This window comes from Balaenoptera physalus (assembly GCF_965194825.1).
Source record: "Balaenoptera physalus genome assembly, chromosome: 1".
Classification (NCBI taxonomy): domain Eukaryota; kingdom Metazoa; phylum Chordata; class Mammalia; order Artiodactyla; family Balaenopteridae; genus Balaenoptera; species Balaenoptera physalus.
In genome coordinates, this window is record NC_138882.1 from 160755995 (window position 1) to 160774498 (window position 18504).

The window sequence follows — 18504 nt, forward strand, 5'->3', positions numbered from 1 at the left end:
CAGGAGTCCAGGGCTCGATTGTGGGGCGGGGCTCTCTCCACAGCAGCTGCTGCTCTAAGGGGGAGGCGGGGATCAGGCCCCTCTCTTCCAGTGAGAGGGTGAGGGTAGAGCTGCAGAGGCTGCTGTGACTGGGGGGAGACACCTATGAGCGGATGGAGATACCTGCTTACTGTGGACAGCAAGGGAGGGGAGAGGGTGATGTCTAAGATTTCATGGGGAAAGTGCAAGCAGATCCTTGATGCCCTGGTTAGGGACGTTCCCCTGAGAGGGAAAAGGGGTTCTCTTTTGACCCGGGAAGGGCATTTTCAGTGTTCCACAGGCCTGCTGTTCTTCATTTCTCAACTCAGAGGCAAAGGGAAAAGAGAAAGAGGGCCAGTGGGACCCACTCATACTCAGGAACTATAAACCACTGGAACTCCTGCTGGGGGTTCAAAGCCTCTGGCGAGAAATGCCCCACTTAATCCTCAAGGAAATAGGGACCAGACCTAACTAGTGATTGGTGATGGTTAGAGACTGGAGAGGAAGGAAGGCCTGACTTTAAATTTTCCTCTAGAAACATTTTTAATCCTAGTATCTTTGGTTTTAAAAGGGAATTCTGATTTCTGGGAAGAACATAACTGAATGGGAAGGATGAGAACTCCAGAGAAATCCGTACAGCTGGGAACTGGCTGTGGAGGGCAATGAGAAGAGAGCTCCTCCTGGGTCTGTCCTTGAGAAATAAGAGGGGCGCTGAATGAAATGTCCCAGAGGTGCAGGCCTGTCCTCTCTTCCTAAGGCCTGGAAAAGAGAGGGAGGCCTGGGAGGTGGAGAGCTGGTTACAAAAACGCTAAGGAGTTGGAATTGGCTTTCTGGGCCAAGAGGGCGTCTTGAGTAAGGAAGTACAACTTATATTTACTAGTTTGAAGTTTGAAAAAGTATCAAACTGAAAGCAGAGAGGAGGGAGAAAACAAACTCACACATCTGGATACATGAAAGCAACGGCATAACACGAACAGACATGTTCCCGTGCAGCCACTGGGAAGGAGCTGGGAACATAGAATCTGGAGGCTCAGACGTTGAGAGGGGCATAGGGCACGGGCCACAGAAATGGGAATTTGAGACTTGACACAGGATGGGAAAGGTGGTTGCAGTTTTCACTGCGTTCTGGGGAGATGGAAGGTGTTGCCAGAGGAGCTGTCTACTACTTCCCAGGACTCAGACCTCCCACTACTGGCCAGTGAGTGAACATGACCAAGAACAGGCCAGAGGACAGTGATGCGAGTAGGCCCATTGCAGGGGTCCTTGGTGAGAAAAAAACAAAACAAAAAACAAATAAAAAAACACGGTGAGAAAAGAACTTCCTGGGCCAGGAACGATGTAAATCTCTGGAGAGGTCAGGAGGTGATCAGGACAACAATCATTAAGACCCAGGTCCAAGAGCCTGTACAGGACTGGTGTGTGTGGATGGGCACCAGCGTGAAAGCACAGAAGACACACGTGGGCAGGCAGCTCTGTGGAAAGGTACCCAGTCTGTGTATGAACGTGGCCATGAGTTCCAGGAGAGGTGTGAGGCTTATGGAATGTGCTGGAGGGCTGCAGGTAGGTGTCCCAGATCCTCACGTGGGTGTGCAGGCCTGATGAGATGGTGGTACGCAAGGCCCAAACTACCCAAATAGGACCCAAGAGGAAGGGTGTGTGGAGCCTCACCTGCTGGGGAGGAGGAGAGGAGGGCGGGGAGACGAGACGCGCTCACCTGCGGGCGGGCGAGGGGGGCCGCAGCGGCACCAGCACAAAGCCCATGCTCTGCAGATACTGCACGTACTGCTGCAGGAAAGCCAAGCTCAGCTCCTTCAGCCAAGGCTCCTCCCGGGCGCCCGGTGGAGGCCCATCCGAGGAGTCACAGCTGGTGGAGGCCTCTCGGCTCCCAGACCCTGACTCAGGGCGGTGGCGCCGCTGTGGGAGTGGAGATTAAGAAAGGCTCTACCCACCGTCAACCACCCTAGCAGGGGTGGAGGAATGGAGGTCCCCGTTGGGTAAAGGGAGGTCCCACAGGAGAAATCCAGAGTCTGGAGCCTCACCTGCCCCTCCAGGGGCCCAGAGGTCTCTGGGGGCCCATGCAGCCAGGCTGCGGGGTCGAAGAGCAGGGCCGTCGCACAGTAATGCACCAGGCGAGACGACTGTTTCAGGGTCTCCAGCTCCCCGGCCTGGGGAAGTGGGCAGTGAGCACCGGGGCGGTGGCCAGGGCAGGGTCATGGGACGCTCCCAGAGGACGCGGGTTGGCCACTCACACTGATGGGCATGCTGGCTGGGGCGGAGCGCTGCTGCCACGTTACAAACAGGTTCTCCATCTTCATCTGGCGCTCCAGTTCTGGGGGTTGGAGGCATTAGTAGCGGCCCCCAGGAGTGGCCACCTCTCGCCCTGCCAGACTCCACAGATTGCCCTGCCCGCTGCCCGGCTCAGCGCCCTCACCTCTGCGCTCTGCCATCTTGATCTCCAGGAACTGTTGTCCATGGTAGGTGACAGGATCGGGCGGTCTGGGCACAGGGCCGAGGGAGGAGCTGGGGCGGGCGGCCGTGATATCCCTTAGGGCCTCATCGAAGGGGAATGTGTCCAGGGGAAGGGGGCCCCCACCCCGAGAGGACCCACTCAGCCGTCCCTGCTCGCGGCTCAGAGGGGGGCTTGCACTCCGGATGAGGGTCTCTGCTTCCATGGTCGGCAGCAGGAATGGGTTTGGCTCCTAAGAGAGACGGAGCCTCACAATGGGTCCATGGCCTTTGCCCTCAGACCTCCTCTCCCACCACCCCCGTGGCCTCCTCTCTCAGACTCTCCCGCCCCACTGCCCCTGCCCTCAGCCTGTCCCCTCTCCTGTTCCCGAACTGCTACTTCCTTTAGCTGACCACTCAGGAGAGGAGGGAACCTGAGCAGCAGGCACCTTTGCGTCGCGCACTGGGAAGTCCAACTGGCCGTAGTGGTGGAAGAGCCCAAGCTTCTGGCTGAGGAGGCAGAAGATGAGATGGCCGCGTGCGTTCTGCCACTGCACGAGGCGAACCAGTGCTCGGCCCAGGGCCGCCCCCAGGTCTGGAGCCCAGTTGTAGGTCAGCAGCTGCAGCTGGAAGTCAGGGCTCAGCGTCAGTGGGATCATGGAGCCCCTCCTCTCAGCCAGCCCCTGGCCCCACGTCTACCTTCTTGTCCATGACCTCCAGCAGCAAGAACCTCTGCCGGGGAGCATTTCGCCCCAAGCTCCCGTCGCCTCCTGGCTCGAAGCGCTGCACGGCTTTGGCAGCTACAGGGTCAGGGAGGGGCAAAATGAGGGTCTGGGGGCCAATCCCCCTTGATCCCACCCTGCCTCCCACGGGGTCAGCGGCTCCAGGGTCAGTCACTCTGAGCCCACCCTCCTCCAGGCCGTGGCCTCACCCTGCTGGGTGGGTCTCCTCCACTGCGAGAAGTTCCTCCCCAGAAGCAGCAGATGCCGCTCAGCTGCTGGGCGGGGAGTTGGGCCCAGCTGTCCAAGGGAACAAGGACTGAAGATCTCTGGCTCAGAAGCCCTAGTGGGAGGGACGGACAGAAAGCAGACCGTCCATGGCCCCATTCCCTGGTTCTCTCCTCCTGGGCCCAGGCCCCCACCTCTCCTACCTCAGCTGCCGTGAGACCCCAAACTCACAAATGCTGCTCAAAGATGCGGACACTGGTGTCTCCAGCCATTGAGGTGACCAGAGTGGTGAACTCAGACAGGACAGATGGGAGCAGGAACCGGGACACCATGTGAGTGGAGCTCCTGGACACCGAGGCACATCCTGGATCCAGGACATAGAAGTCACGGTGGGGCTGTGGCATGGGGACCAGGGCAGGAGCGTAAGGGTGGGAGAGGGGGCTGGGGTCTCACCCATCTGAACCATGAACTCCATCCAGCGCTGAGCGACAAGAGCAAACACAGGCTGCAGGGTGCCCGCCTCACCCTCCTCCAGCTGTGTGGTCCTGCGTCTGAAGACACAGCAGGAGTAACAGCCTTGCACCCACATACAAGACGGCTGTGTTTAGACGCACCCAACATCCCCTGTGACTTCACACCACACCTCCCATGACAACACACACACACACCTTTGTCTCTGGGCTCCAGACTCTGGGCCTGCTGCCCGCTCAGTCCCACCGGGAGTCCGAACACTCTCTGTTTTGTGACGCCTCCGGCCCCGAGTGTCTTCTGGCCGATCCAGGACAATGTCATCAGTTGTTTTGGGGGAACCCAAGTCCCCACATTCTGTTTTACTCTGGCGACAATGCAGTGAATGAGGAGGGGCTAAAGGGAAGGGGAACGGGGCGGAGGACGGAGGCGTCATGGAACGGTAACAAGAGCCTGGAGGATTTGGAGGCCCGGGTTCAGGCCCTGGAGGCTGACCAAGCAGCCTTGGACAGGCTACTCAACTTTCCGGAGCCTCAGCTGCCTCACTGGTGAAAGGCCTGCTGCAATCGTGCAGGCTAGGAGGATCCGACAGGAAAAGTGGAAGTGAAAGCACTTAACAAGCTGAGGCTCTCTCTGTATCAGTGAGAACTTGCCACGCTCTGCACACTCCTATCCAAGGCACAGAGCAGTTTTACACAACAGGAGATCTGGGGCAGGGCCTGTAGGAGCGTGTAGGGGAGACAGGAGGCAGACAAGAAGGCAGATGTCAACTTCACCACCTCCCTTTTTCCCATTACCAGCATATCCCAGAAGCTACGTCGGCCAGCTTTGCTTGGGGGTGTCACAGGCTCGCCAGGGCGAGGGCCAGGGCCAGGGCCAGGGCCAGGGGGAAAGATGCTAGCTCGGCCTGCAGGGCTCTTGGTTTCCAATGACCCGCTCTTGAGACTTCCTGTGGGCAGCAGACATTACAGACTCCTGTCACTGACCATCAGTCCCCATTTCAGACAATCTAGCCCCAAGACTGGTAAGAGAGTGATGTGCCACTTACTCTACCTGTTCCTGAATGGCAGTATATGCAATTGAAGGTCCATGGCTGTGTGTGTTTGTGTGAAGGGAGTTCCTGACCATATATTCCCCCTCTCTAACTGAGTGGCCAGCATGCATACATTTCTACCAAGGCGTATCACCTTGCTGATGCAGGGAAGGTGACAGACAATTGTGAATGTGTATTTCAGATGGGGCCTCTGCGACGTCTCCCCAGACTCTCACGTTTGCACCTAGGCCTGTGAGGTTCTCCAGACCCTGCGTACCTGGGGACGTGTCCTCTGTACATAGTGAAGCTGGCAGCAGCCGGAGCTCCATGATGGCATCAGCCAGGGACTGGCGAGCTGCTGCTCGGAGCTTCTCCTCCAGCTGCACGATACTGATGTTCCCCTTTTCCCACACATCCAGTCGAAGCCGTGGGGCCCCGTTTGGAGCTGGAGGAGAGAATGGGGGCCACTTGAGTGTGTCCCTGGTTTCTGCAGCATTAAATGAACACCCCCTCCTCTGACCAAGCTTCCCTACCTGAAGAATTATCCGGCACGATTGGGCAGCGAGTGACTTGAGTCAGCTGCTCAAATTCCTCCTCCTGCAGTGGGTCTGGGGGCCCCGGAGAAGAGGGGGGCCATGATGCCAGTGAGATGGGGGCTCCCTCCTTATCCACAAAAGCTAGAGTGATGCAGGCGACCCCTGGGTAGAAATCCACAGGAAAGCTCAGGTCTGGGACTTCCAGGCCCTGCCCCACCCCACCCAATCCCCCTCAGCTGCAAGGCTGGGAAAGGCCCTCAGCCGCGGGACAGGAACAGACTTTCCCATGCCTGGTGGTGCCACGGACCCAGGCCCTGCACTGTACCTTTGCCCCCAGTGCCTTGTCCTCCAGGCTTGTTGTACAAGTAGATGTCCAAGTCGGGGAGGCCACCCTGTGGTGGGAGTGGATGCTGGGGAGAGAACGGCCACCGAGCACTAAGACCAGGCAAATGGACAAATGCCATCAGGGAACGGGTATCCACAAGGAGAAGTGGGGGACAGCTACACGTAGAAGCACAGGAAGACACAGGTAGATAATAAAGGCCGGGGAAGGGGTGCCTGGGTGTACACAGGTCCATGGGCAAAGGTACATTGGTGGGGGGCATTGTAGCAAACAGTTACACAGCAAGGGTGTGTGGTGGGTGGAGGGCCTGGTGCACGCGGGTGGGGAGAGGTGCGTGCAGTCTCACCTGGAAGTGGTTCCGGCTGTTGCTGTCTGTGTACTTGGGGGAGTGCAGGAAGATGAGCAGATTCTGCCGCAGGTACCAGGCCAGGGCAGGAAGCCAGGGCCTGCAGGAGGGCGGCAGCGCCAGATGCAGCACCTCCGAGGGCAGACTTCCAGGGGGCTGGATGAACTGCAGAGAGAGGGAAGGAAGGGGAGTCAGAGATGAAGGAAGAGGTTGCTGCGGAGACCGTCCCTGCGGCTGCGGCGGAGCCACACAGGGAGCCTGGGAGGGAGCTGACCTCCACGTCAGCTGGCGTCAGCTTGCAGTTCCGAACGAGCATGACCGTGATGACGTCCAGGGTGGCCTCATCCAGGCGCCGACGCAGAACCCGCACCAGCTCATCTGTGATCTCGGGACCTGGACACAGCCACGGCGGCAAGGTGGGGACACGGGCAGAGGATCCAGCTACCCCCATCCCAGCCCTTAACCCCAGATTCAAACAGGCTCCCATGCACCAGAGGTGGCCAGCACCAGGCTCTGGTTCTGCCAAGCTACTCATCATGTGACTGTGGACAAGTGAGTCTAACCTCTCAAAGCCTCAGTGCCCCCCTCAATACAATGGGGATAATAATAGCAACTACCTCATATGTCGCAGTCTTAGCCCAAGACTAGTGCACGCTTTTGAGCCATAAATAAATTAAATGAGCCAGTTGCCTACTGGATGCCTCAGGCTCAGCGTATCCCAAACCGAACCCATCATCTTCACCCCAAACCTACCCCAGTACCTGGCCAGTGGTACCACCATCCACCCACACAGTCACCCAGGACAGACATCTGGGTGTCAACTTTTACAGCTCCTCTTCCCTAAGCTGCATTTCAGTCAGAGACAGGTCCTACCCCTAAACATCCCAGGAGCCTGTCCTTTCCCACCCAGCTCCTGCTCGAGAGAAGCCCAGAGCATAGCATAAGCTGGCATAAGAAGAAAAGTCCCAGAGGACTTTGGAACCTCATCTGGTCGCTCCCCGACCCCTCCGCATGGCCCTCACCTGCCTGCCCTACGCCATGCACCAGCAGCTGGATATGTCTGTCCACTTGGCCCACAGGACGAGCAGCATCTGAACCTCGGCTGGAGGCCATGTCCAGGGGAGAACGAGGACCCTGCAGGGAAACTCTGGTCAGGGCCCGGCTCCAGGGAGCAAAGCATGAGGGAGCACGGGGGCATCGGGGTGTTGGGGATACATGCCGAGGCTTCCTCAGAGTAGATGGGCTCCTGGCTTCGGGACAGAGCTAGGGAAGGGGGCAGGGCATCGCCGTCCCATGGCCGCTCACTGCAGGACGTCTCCAGGAGCCTGGGAAAGAGGGGCAAGGGCTTTGGACATACCTCCTCCTGCGCCAACCTTAACCCATGCTGTAGCCCATCTTCTCAGGGCCCACATACCGCAGATAGTACACAGCCTTCGTTGCTCGCTCCTGATAAACAAACATGTTCTTCCGGTTCACCACGGAGAAGGCATTGAGCACAGAGCGCAGGGCCTGGATGGCTGTGGGAGGAACATGGGTTCAGGAAACTCCCTTCTCCAGATCGCCCCCCGACCTCGACCCCCCTGAACTCTACCTGCCCTCTCATGTCAATCACATACCCCGAGAGACCCCCATGCTGGGCCCCATTTTGAGGCGTGAGTGGACTCGAATCACGGTTCCCCACACAACGTCACAGGAGAAATGGCCAGGGACAAACTGCATGGTGGCTGCTAGGTACCCTCGGGGTCCACAGCTCTCATCAGCAGTGTAATCTGGGGGAAGGGAGACAGTGGATCAGAAACGGGACACAGCCCTCGGCCCTCAGAGACTTCTCACCTGTGAACCGGCCTACCTGTCCTCACTCCCCCTACTCCTCGGGCCTATTACTCTGCAGGGGGGATAGATGGTCATTTTGGGTAATAAGATGGGACCATGCTTTTAGGCAGATAAGTCACAGCACAAAGGTTTTCAGAACTATGTCAGGGAGATATGGAGAAGGAGCTAAGAAAAGGTGTCAGGCAAGGCAAAGCATGAGAAAATCCTGAACATAATGCCAAGACACTCTGAGCCTGTCAAAACATATACATATACATATACACACATATACATATACATATACGGGGTACACAACATACACCCCACTTGTGTACTCACTGGGAGTTGCAACAATAACCCCATTAAAACAAAAAGGGCGTGACTGCTTACACACACGTGCAGCAAAGTGGGGGGAAACTACGTCCTGTGCTTTGGAGGACAGCTATCCCAGAGAACCCAAAGGGCAGTGTGGCTCTACGCAAGAGCCCATGGCCACAGCCCATGGCCTCAGTCCACCCTTTTTAGGTTTCCAGGTCGATGAGGAACCTTCCGGTAGGTCAAGGTGGCAATTTGGTTTCCCAGAGAAGCTGCTGTCAGATGTGAGCAGCGTACAGGACACCTGGGAGGCTGCAGAGTCTGGAATGGAACGCTGGTTGCTAAGCGTTTCAGCAAAACCATATGGAGAGACTAAAATGAGGAAGGGCTGGGTCTGGATTCTGACTGATCTTACATCCTGGGCTGCTGGGAGCCACTGTGAAGTAAAAGTGCTTGGCTGTCGTAGCTCATACTCGATTTGCAGAAGATGCTTCAAAACCCTGGGAAGTCCATCAGTTATGGGGATTCTGCTTTGATATGGAATACATCCCAGGGTGAGCTGAGAGATGTACTCTCCTGGAGCTGTTAGGAACGTTCGTCCACGGACTTGCTGAGAATGTTAAAGATAAGGAGTGGGCTTCCCTGGTGGTGCAGTGGTTGAGAATCTGCCTGCCAATGCAGGGGACACGGGTTCGAGCCCTGGTCTGGGAAGATCCCACATGCCACGGAGCAAGTGGGCCCGTGAGCCACAATTACTGAGCCTGCGCGTCTGGAGCCTGTGCTCCGCAACAAGAGAGGCCGCGATGGTGAGAGGCCCGCGCACCGCGATGAAGAGTGGTCCCCACTTGCCGCAACTAGAGAAAGCCCTCGCACAGAAACGAAGACTCAACACAGTCATAAATAAATAAATAAATAAATAAAAGAACGTGAATTTCTTAAAAAAAAAAAAAAAAAAGATAAGGAGTGATCTGACTTTTATAACAGAGAGACAATGGCAAAGGAATGGCATGATCTGGCTTTCCTCTGTGAGTTGGGGTGAGAGGTCATGAGGAGTAAGAGAAGGAAGCAGAATTGCGGAGACTTCAATTACCATCTCGAGTAGATTATCACGTTTCCTAACCATGACCAGAAATCTCAGAAACCCCAAGGGTTCTGTGCCTGCCTGCCTGTCTGGAGGGACAGCCAATCAGAAGGCAAATCCTTCTACCGGCCCTCAGGCTCCACCCCCCTGTTTTTCTCCCCTGTGAGCTGGCCTGCTTGTCCAGGATGCCCCTGCCCCCTGTCTGTTACCCTGCAGGGGAAAGACGGTCATTTTGGAAAACAAGGTAGGGCCAGGCAGAGGTGTGCATTTAGGAAGACAGGTCACAGCGGGGGCCTCTTCCGTGTACCTTCTCTCCGGTATTTCTCCCCCTCTGCTGGCTCTTTCCCGTGGAACATAAGGGTGCTCAAGTCTCTACCTTATTTTATTTTATTTTATTTATTTATTTATTTTTTTACCTTATTTTAAATTCCTGCCTTGCCTCCCACCTTCCTTTAGTTTCTGCCGTATCTACTTTGTCTCTTCCTTCACTGCCAGGCTACTTGAAAGACTAATTAGTCCCAGCTCCTCTTACCTAACATCCTTTCATGTTTCCATTTCCTCTGGTTTCTACTCCCGTCTCTCCATTGAAAGCATTTTCACTAAAGTCACTGATGAACTCTCAACAGCCAAACCTGGTGATCCTTTTCTGTCCTCTCCTCCTTGCCCTCCCTGTATTACCTGGCACCGATGGCAATTAATGGTGACTCTACCCGCAGCTTCTCAACAGAGTCTTCGATAAAGGCAGGGGCAGCAGCATCCCCTGGGGAGGGAGGCTCCTGGGTGGGACCCACCATCACTGGGCAGGACTCACCATCACTGGGCAGTGGTACCCGCTGACGGGAGTGGAAGGGGGTCTCGCTGCGCCACAGATCTTCTTCACTCTCAGCCACCAGAAGAGAGTTACACACGTGACTGTCATGAAGGTCCTGAAGAAGCAGCCGCTGGGAGAAGAAGGAGCAAGGCCTCAGGGAACTGAAATATTCCCCCATACAATGGTGGAGGTGGTGAGGGGTGATCAAAGGCTGGAGAGAACGCCCATTATCACTGGGGGTTAGAAGTCAAAAAGAGCATCTGTAACCACTGGGAGCTCAGAGATGATGTCTGACAGTCACTGGGCTCCGGGCTCTGAGCACTGAAGCCCAGATAGGAACATCTGTCCCTCCTCTTTGCCAGAATCTGTTCACCATCTTTCAGGTCTCAGCTTAAAAAAATCTCTTCTTCCCAGCTTTCCCTGACACTGCAGATGGTCAGATCCCTGTTATACGCTCTCACACCAGTCTCTGCTTTTCCTCTGTAGAAGCCTTCACAATTGTAGTGGAAATAGTTTGTGTGTTTTAGTTGTTCCATGTCTATCTCTTCCACTTGACATAAGCTCCAGAGAGTCAGGGTTTCCCTCTGTCTTGTTCACTATCATGTCCCAAATGGTAGCACAGTGCAATGAGAGGGAGCATCTCACAGTCACTGGGAGAGTGACCCACTCTGGGGGTGAGTTAGGGAGAGCTCCCCAGTTTGTAGGGAGCCTAGGGAGTAACAGCATCCCAGTAACTAAGGGTCAAAGAAAACATCCAAGATGGGTCAACAGCCTCTGAAGGTCAGGTTCCTGGAAACCCCTTCCTCATCTGGGCTGTGTCCCATGCCTGGAAAGCCCTGCCCCCGGCTGCCTCTTACCTGGTTGACCTCCCTGCAGATCTCCCCAACTCGCCTCACCAGGAGCTGCTGCAGGTGGCGACACTCAGTGCCTGGCCCCCCATCCTCCCGAATCAGGCTCCTGGGAAGGACGGATCGGACACAGAATTGCAGTGGGGAGGGTGTCATGGGAGTTGGCGCCAAGAGGAACCATGAAAAGGAAGGAGGACTGGACAAGGGGAAGTAAACAAGATGGGAACTGGGAAAGATGGAATTCTCAATAGCAATTCTGGAAGCCTGGGTTCCATGCTTGCTTCATCAGCTGCCATACTGAGGCTTCCATCATGCAGCTCACCTTCTCTACCCTCAGATCTTCTTCCTCAGAATGGTGGGTCCTCCCTTCTCTTAACACCCCCACCCCTCTCAACACTGTGATTAGAGCAGTACTGAACCGGATACCTAGGTATGGATCCTGGCGCTGCCACTTACTGAGACCTTGGGCAAGTGTTTAACTTATCTGTGCTGGAGTTTCTTCATTCAGACCACGAGGATAGTAATACCTCATAGGGCTGTTACAGATTAAATGAGTTGATCCATGTAAAAAACTTAGAACGGTGCCTGCCGCATAGCAAGTACTTGTTAAATATTATCTATTATTCCTTATTTTTATATATCTACAGCTCCTGAAGCTGCTGTGAACTACAGATGCGCTTAATGCTCGGCTAGGAACCAAAATCCTCATCAGCTTTTCAACTCCATTAGGAAAGCAGAGTGATGTGCTTTGCTACAATCTGTGGGAAGTGGTCAGGAGCCCCCAACCTTAGAACACAAGTCAGACCCCTACCCAAACCCTCAGTCCCAAGTCTAGCCTTCTAACGACACTGAAGAGGGGTGATGTGGGACCAGGGAGAAGAAGCTAACATCAGAGTCAGGGTGTAGGGCCCCGCTGCTCCTTACCGTGCGTGTGCATACACTTCCACACGGTCCTGCAGCACCCGGACGATGAGCCAGAAGTCAGGCAGGCAGGGCCCAGGGAGGTCCGCGAGCGAAGGCTGTGGAGGTGCCGGGCCGGGCGGGGTCCGCAGCGTGAAGGGGGCCTTCTCACCTGGGGTCTCACTGGGACCCTCACTGTCTGAGCCACTGCTGCCACCGTCGTAACCTGTGTCAAACGTGCTGAAGTTCAACCCCATCCTTAGGCTCATCTGAGCCCCAAGTGTATCAGCTTGGTGGGCCCCTCCAGGTTAGTCCCTTCTGATGGCCCTGCCCAGACCTTTCACTGTGCAGCCCTGAGTCCACTTCCCATCAGCTTAGTCTTCCGTGCCCCGCCCCAGCTTACCTAGGTGGTCTGAGTCCACACTGCCCTGACTGGACATGAGGCTGAGTCCCCGGCTGGGCCCAGGCTGGCTCCCTGGGAAGAGAAGGGAAATGCCTGGAGCCTCTCTCAATCCTGCCGAGGATGCCCTCTGAACATGGAAGCAGGGCCAGGGAGGTGCAAGTCCTCTCTTACCTCGCTGGGGCAGGCTGGGCAGACTGATGAGCAGGGGGCCCTCAGAATCCTCTGGGGAGCCAGGGGCTTGGGGGCTGGCTGTCAGGGCCTGAGAGGCAGGAGGTCAGGATGCAGTACAGGCCCCACACTTCCACCACCACCCCCTCCGTTCCCAGGTCAGCCCAGGAAAGACTCACCTCCCCTTCAACGCCTTCCGCCCTGTCCTCCTGGCTGTGCCAAGCCCAGGCCGCCGAAGGGGGCTCCCCACGGGACCCACCTGGCTCTTGGCCAACTGCCACAAAGAAGAAGCCACTGTCAGCGTCCTCAAGAAGAACATGCCCAGGGAGGTGGAGGCGGCGGAACTCCTGGGGAGCAGGAGCCAAGGGCAGAGATTAGGCAGGAGCAGCCCTCCCTGTTCATGGCACCCCACACTTCCTCATCAGACCCTCACAACTACCGGTGAAGCAGACACTAGCATCCCTACTGCTGAGTTACGAAAAGGCTCAGTGACTTGCCTAAGGTTCAACAGGCCCAGTGGCAAGGTTGAGCTGGGTCTCTTCCCACTGAGCTGGGCTGCCAGGCATGGGGTAAAGGTCAGACAATAGGGTGAGGAGGTGAACTCAAACCAAGAGAGAGCCTTCTGGTTCTGTATGTGGAGTCCAGGGACGGACGGGCCCCCAGGTGACCAGGGAGCATTCTGAGGGCAGCATACCTCCTTGAATTGTGTGAGGGAACGCTCTGGCCCGAACACAAAGCTCAGTGGCAGAGTTTGGCGAAGGCAGGTGGAGCGTCCAAGAGAGCTATGGATGTGGGCAGCTGCACGGTGCAGGGCAGGGCTCTGGGGGAGGCCCCCTCTTCGGAGTGCCCCCACCATCTCATCCTCCAGCAACCAGCGGATCTACAGGTGGAGAGCAATCCAGGAAGTGGTGAAGGGCACCTCCCATGCTGATTGGGACATCACTGCACTCTTAGATTAGAAGATACTCCACCTCACAGACTGAGAGAGGCCTCACTTGGACCCCAGCATAAACAGGGTGCCTTACCTCACCATCTGATGGAAAGGGTGTCAGTTACAGTGTTGAGGGGCTGTCACTTAGGTTGGGGGAGGGAAGGCCCTCACCTCACTCATGGTGGTCTCAATAGCCAGTCTGTGGGGTGTGGCCAAATTAGAGAGTCCTGGGTGCCTAATTGGAAGAAAGGTTTAGATATTGGTTTCCAGAAAACAAAACCAACAGGGAACAAGGAACTCAGAGAGGGAGCATAAGGAAGTACCTGTCTTCTCCTGGAGGTGGCAGTGGGGGCCCCAGGCCATCATCGGATGGTTGCCCTGGGGATCGTGGGAAGGACGTACTGCTCTCAGATGTTGACCTGAAACAGGGCAGGAGCAAAGGTCAAAGGTCAGCAGCTATTATCCACCTAGGGCCTCCTCAGCATTCCTTTCTTGGAAACCTTAAGGTACCCTTAGTCCCCAGGTGCCCACAGATTTCTTAATGGTCCCCCTACTCCAACAAGACCCCAGATCCCCCCACCAAACTTGCTGCCCCACCGGTGGTGCTGAGGGTCTGAGGTCGGGGGAAGCTCCACTTCCAGGGGCAAGGTCAGCACAAAGACGTCCAGAGTGACACTGAGGTCCCGCAGAAGAACTCGGCCTCCAATGGGGGGGCCCTCCAGACTAGAAAGCACCTGGCCTGGGAGAGGAGGGAAGTTAGGGGTTACTGCAGCCCTGGGACGAACACAGATTCCAAGTCTCCAGGGCTAAAGAGTTACACCCGTAGGCTCTCCCTGACCCCCAGGCAGGCAGACAGGCTGTATTGGACCAGTGACCCTCCCCAGGCATCCCAAACTCACCCAGGCAGGTGGGCAGGCTGCACACGGGTACTGAGCTGTGCTGGCCGCGTAGCCGCATGGAGCATGTGAGGTGCAGGAAGAGTGGTGGCAGGTCATGTGCCAGGCTCTCGGGCCCCGTGGGTGAGTCGCCCCCCAGGATGCTGAAGGAGTCTTCATCGGGGTTCACGGTATCTGCGTCTGACAATGAGGCGGAGTCCAGCCCAGCAGGCCCCAGGTCTGGTTCACGGCTCTCGAGGTATTCCACCTCCAGCTCTGGGTCACTCTCAGTGACCACACAGCAGGCAGATGTGTCTCCTAGAGATACACGTCGTGTGGTCAACAGGATAGGTTGGCAGCAAAGGCCCCCGAATCCTGGCTTGAAGCAGCCTTTCCCACCTCTACCCGCTTGCCTATATACCTTCTTCTCCCATGAGCTCAGCCTCTGAAAACTCCAAGTCACTGACTTTTCTGTCTCCTGTGTCCCGGGGGCCCTCATCCTGGGCAAAAGAAAGAGACAGTATGATCCAAGGCAGGGCCTCAGGGAACCGAGAGTTAAGAGGATCCGGGTGGGTCAAGCGGGGCCTCTGGGGCTACAGGTTGGGGGTAGGAGGGAGGTAAGGGAGAAAGCCACTCACCTCACGCCTGCTGGATGGAGGGCAATAGAAGAAGTAGTGGGGATTGGAGGGCACTGTGCGGAAGTACAGACCGCTGATCTCCAGGAACTTCTCCTGTTTGGGGGTTACAAGGAGGCTACGATGTCAGTCACTGCTCGGCAGGACACTGCTCCCACCCTAGAACAGACACCTATACACCCCCAACCCAGGAGGGACCACTGCCCCCCTGTGCAGGCAGGACTGCCCTCTCTACCCTCACCTGGATGAGGCTATGCAGGGCATCGTGTGCCTCTCCTCTGAGCTGGCAGACGTCTGTCAGAGATATCTCCAGGCCAGGGTCTGGATGGCCAGGGACACGGCTGCTCTGAAACTCAGGCTCGCTTAGGTCCTCGGTCTCTATGCTGAGTGGGCAGGGCGGGGTGGGGACAGTGAATTGTTAGGAACCATCAAGGCCTAAACGAGCCTGCTTCCCGAGTGGGAGCAGCACACACCTGTCTGTCTTTGCCTCTAGGAAGGGTGCTTATTAGCACACGACACGGGCGGGAAGAGGCCAGGAGAGCCAACCCACCCGTCTTGGCTCTAACCTCCACATTTCTTAGTGGCTGGACATTTCTGTGAAACAGAGGAATGAGTAAGGCTGACTCCCAGTTTTCTGACTTGGACCAGTGGGTGGAGGGAGAGATCTTTCACCGTGGAGGAGGGACACAGGCGGAGAAGCAAGGGTTGGTGGGAAGAAAGTGCACTCATTTAGGAGGCATGAAAGGTGTGGGATCTAGACCTCCGGCAGAGAGAACTGGGCTGGACTTCCGATCTGGGCATCAGCAGTGGACTCATCCTTCCGCTCCTTCTGTTTCCCCAGTGCTGACCCACTGCAGACACCAGACACGTAGCCGTCTGTCTGCATGCCTCTCTCCCTCCCTTCAACAGTTTTTGCCTCTACAAAACTCTCAGTTTGGGGGATTGTTACTATTATGTGAATGTCCTCAGAACAAACTTCTACTTTCACTGATGGCCACTGACAACTCCCACCCCTAATCTAGCTCAACACTCCACACCAGAACAGGAGAGCCAGGAGAACAAGGAGAGTAGGAGAGGAAGACCGCCGTGGGTGCCAAATGGGAGAAAGAAGCCTGGGCAGGAGGGGTGGGAAGCCAGGACAAAGCACGGCTGGGGACTACCGTGCACAGCCACTCCCCCAGGTCAGAAGGCCCCTGCTTATAGGGGCTTTGTCTGTGTGCCCCCTTATACGTCATTCAAGGACCATCCCAACCTGGACTCGGAAGCCAAGACAGCTCGTTCCCGAGGCTCGGGGCCCTCCTCCACACTGCTGCTGAAGGGCCCAGGGCTGAGAGGACCAGGGCTTGGAGGTGCATGAGGCAAACCCCGAGTGTGGCCACACAGTGCGAGCAGAAAAGGGGTGATGTCTACTTCCTGTAGTAGCTCCTCACAGGCGTCCACTGCTATCAGCATGTCCTGCGAGGTCACGCTCTGTGCTTGCTGCAAGCTCCGGAACAGCCCTGGTGGAAGTGGAAGGGGCCACGAGGGTCAAGCTCTGCAAGGGCCTCTCCAGTCCCCACGCCCGTAATCCTGCAAAGCGGGCTCCTCCCTGCCACGGCGTCACACTCACCACGGACGTAGCATCGCTGTGCATGCTCCTGCAGCAAGGCACAGTGGGTAGCTGCCTCCTTGTGCCTGGGCTCCATCCAGGCTGAGGAGAGGGCAGGCTGGTCGAGGAGCTGAGTCCTAGAAACAGGAGGAAAGAGAGGGCTTGGCCAGCTTCCCTGGTGACACCTCAGACTCACCATCCCCAACCTTCCAGTGGATCATCCCTAGGTCCCTACCAAACGTATTCACGGCCCAGCAAGCTCAACTGATGTGCTGAGGAAGTCCAGCACGAAACGGGCAGGACACGGCTCAGAAGCTGAGCTCCTGCCACTGACCATCAACCTGTCTGTCCGTACCCCTGAGTATGTATCTGAGCCACAGATGGGGGCCACGGCTGGCTGGGGGTTGGGAGAGGCCCTAGGTCAACACTGAGGGCACTCACCGGAAGACGAGGTCTCGGGGCGCCTGAGGGGGCTGCACACCCACCATCTGCTCCCTCAGCGCTTCCAGGGAACAGCTATAGATGTAGACAGGACACCGGGTCCGGGGCCCATCTGCACCCTCTGTCTGTGAAGCCTGGCGCCCAGTGTAAGCTGGTAAGTCCCGATGGAAGGGTGGGCTCAGCTCTCCTGGATTCTGGGCACTGTCTGTGGGCAAGAAGTGGCACATGGCTTTGAGACCTCTTATCTGTTCCCATTCCCGCTGCAGCTTAACTGACTTAAGAGTCAGCAGCCTTACCGCTGGCTGGGGTGACACTGAGGATGGGGACCTGGGACTTTGTTGCCCTGACCCCAGTTCCTCCCAGATCTTTCAGGCTGGGAGCCCCACTGCAGTCCTCGAACTTAGACTTTGTCTCCTCTTGAGAGGGTCCCTCCAGGCCACAGGCAGCCAGATGCTGGACATCTGAAAAGGAAAAGCAAGACATAACTCAGAGCCGCCTGCTGGGCTGGTGAGGGAGCTCCAGGGCTTGTATCTGAGGGGGTTAGTGAGAGAGGTCAGCGGTTGGTACCTGAGAAGGTCGCAGGGAGGAAAGTCAGAAACACATGCTGGGGGGTCACAAGCCTTGCATAGCAGCGCCACTGAGGGGCCTGGGCAGAATTGACAGGCCTGAGAGTTTCAGAAGGGCCTAGACTCTGTAAGAGAGAAACAAACTTAGAGCCATCTATAAGGGACCATCCAATGCCCGCTCTCTTTCTCCGCCCGAGAGTCCATCCTCAGGGATAGCTTGCAAGATCGGGGAGCAAGGGGAATGATGGCATCCTGTCAGTGGAGGGGGGCACTTAGTATCCCCAGTGATGGAAACCTGGGGTGTGAATATGTGGGGACGGCAGGAGGTCACTATGACAAAGGGCTCAAGGGGATGCACCAGTGCTGACCCGGGTGGGAAGAACTGAGTCTCCGCTGGCCTGGGCGCTGCTGCCTGCTTGATCCTTCAGGATCCCACAGTCCCCCAATGGTGGCCCCTCTGGACCTACAATGGGGGTAGAGGGAGGTGGGAGAGAGCAGGGCCAGCAAGAGAGGCAGGGCTCGGAGGTGAAGGGAAGGGGAGGCCAAGACCCAGACAAAAGGCACCCTGTGGGGTGGGGGAAAGCGGCTGGGCCAAAGTCCGGTGCCGGGAACGAGGTGGGGGCTCACGTGGACTGTGGCAGCTCCTCCGCAGCACCTCGCGCAGGAAGGCGGCCTGGTCGGCGGCGGGCAGCGGGAGCTCCCGGTCACTCAGCTCCTGCCCCAGGCAGCTGTGCAGCAGGCACAGCACCATGTCGTTGGCGGGACAGGGCCCCTCGGCGAGAGGGACGCCCTCTGGCTCTGCCCGACACACACTCTGCTCAGCACCAAGGGCCTCCTGCTGCCCGGCGCCCCCGGCTCAGCCCCAACCAGCCCGGCCCCTCCTGCAGCCTCCAAGCCCCCTCCTGCGCCCTCACTCTTCCGCTCATTCGCAGACTCATCTGCCCTCTATGTTCTAACACTCCCTGGCTGGCTGGCCCTCTAGGTACAAGGTTCA

General features: G+C 57.0%; 1 protein-coding gene across 4 annotated transcripts in view; it reads right to left on the reverse strand.

The window, feature by feature from the left end:
* SZT2 (SZT2 subunit of KICSTOR complex) overlaps window positions 1–18504 on the reverse strand; it is a 51502-nt gene that overhangs the window by 7255 nt on the left and 25743 nt on the right. For 2 of the 4 annotated variants that reach the window (XM_082433825.1, XM_082433824.1), the window contains exons 22-62: window positions 18138–18308; window positions 17879–17973; window positions 17512–17635; window positions 17241–17405; window positions 16945–17149; window positions 16525–16640; window positions 16168–16414; window positions 15157–15298; window positions 14919–15011; window positions 14702–14780; window positions 14305–14598; window positions 14003–14144; window positions 13729–13824; window positions 13577–13640; window positions 13169–13354; window positions 12654–12821; window positions 12478–12565; window positions 12307–12378; window positions 11928–12129; window positions 11013–11112; window positions 10156–10285; window positions 7753–7905; window positions 7551–7653; window positions 7356–7461; window positions 7159–7270; window positions 6411–6529; window positions 6137–6301; window positions 5773–5857; window positions 5445–5609; window positions 5189–5356; window positions 4676–4827; window positions 4079–4245; window positions 3864–3961; window positions 3642–3774; window positions 3395–3525; window positions 3163–3263; window positions 2898–3089; window positions 2450–2717; window positions 2268–2347; window positions 2058–2183; window positions 1733–1932 (exon numbers count right to left, since the gene is read on the reverse strand). In XM_082433825.1, coding sequence (XP_082289951.1) covers window positions 1733–1932; window positions 2058–2183; window positions 2268–2347; window positions 2450–2717; window positions 2898–3089; window positions 3163–3263; window positions 3395–3525; window positions 3642–3774; window positions 3864–3961; window positions 4079–4245; window positions 4676–4827; window positions 5189–5356; window positions 5445–5609; window positions 5773–5857; window positions 6137–6301; window positions 6411–6529; window positions 7159–7270; window positions 7356–7461; window positions 7551–7653; window positions 7753–7905; window positions 10156–10285; window positions 11013–11112; window positions 11928–12129; window positions 12307–12378; window positions 12478–12565; window positions 12654–12821; window positions 13169–13354; window positions 13577–13640; window positions 13729–13824; window positions 14003–14144; window positions 14305–14598; window positions 14702–14780; window positions 14919–15011; window positions 15157–15298; window positions 16168–16414; window positions 16525–16640; window positions 16945–17149; window positions 17241–17405; window positions 17512–17635; window positions 17879–17973; window positions 18138–18308 — 5803 coding nt within the window. The remainder of the gene's footprint in view (window positions 1–1732; window positions 1933–2057; window positions 2184–2267; window positions 2348–2449; window positions 2718–2897; window positions 3090–3162; window positions 3264–3394; window positions 3526–3641; window positions 3775–3863; window positions 3962–4078; window positions 4246–4675; window positions 4828–5188; window positions 5357–5444; window positions 5610–5772; window positions 5858–6136; window positions 6302–6410; window positions 6530–7158; window positions 7271–7355; window positions 7462–7550; window positions 7654–7752; window positions 7906–10155; window positions 10286–11012; window positions 11113–11927; window positions 12130–12306; window positions 12379–12477; window positions 12566–12653; window positions 12822–13168; window positions 13355–13576; window positions 13641–13728; window positions 13825–14002; window positions 14145–14304; window positions 14599–14701; window positions 14781–14918; window positions 15012–15156; window positions 15299–16167; window positions 16415–16524; window positions 16641–16944; window positions 17150–17240; window positions 17406–17511; window positions 17636–17878; window positions 17974–18137; window positions 18309–18504) is intronic. The other 2 variants (XM_082433827.1, XM_082433826.1) reach the window with 1 other exon arrangement.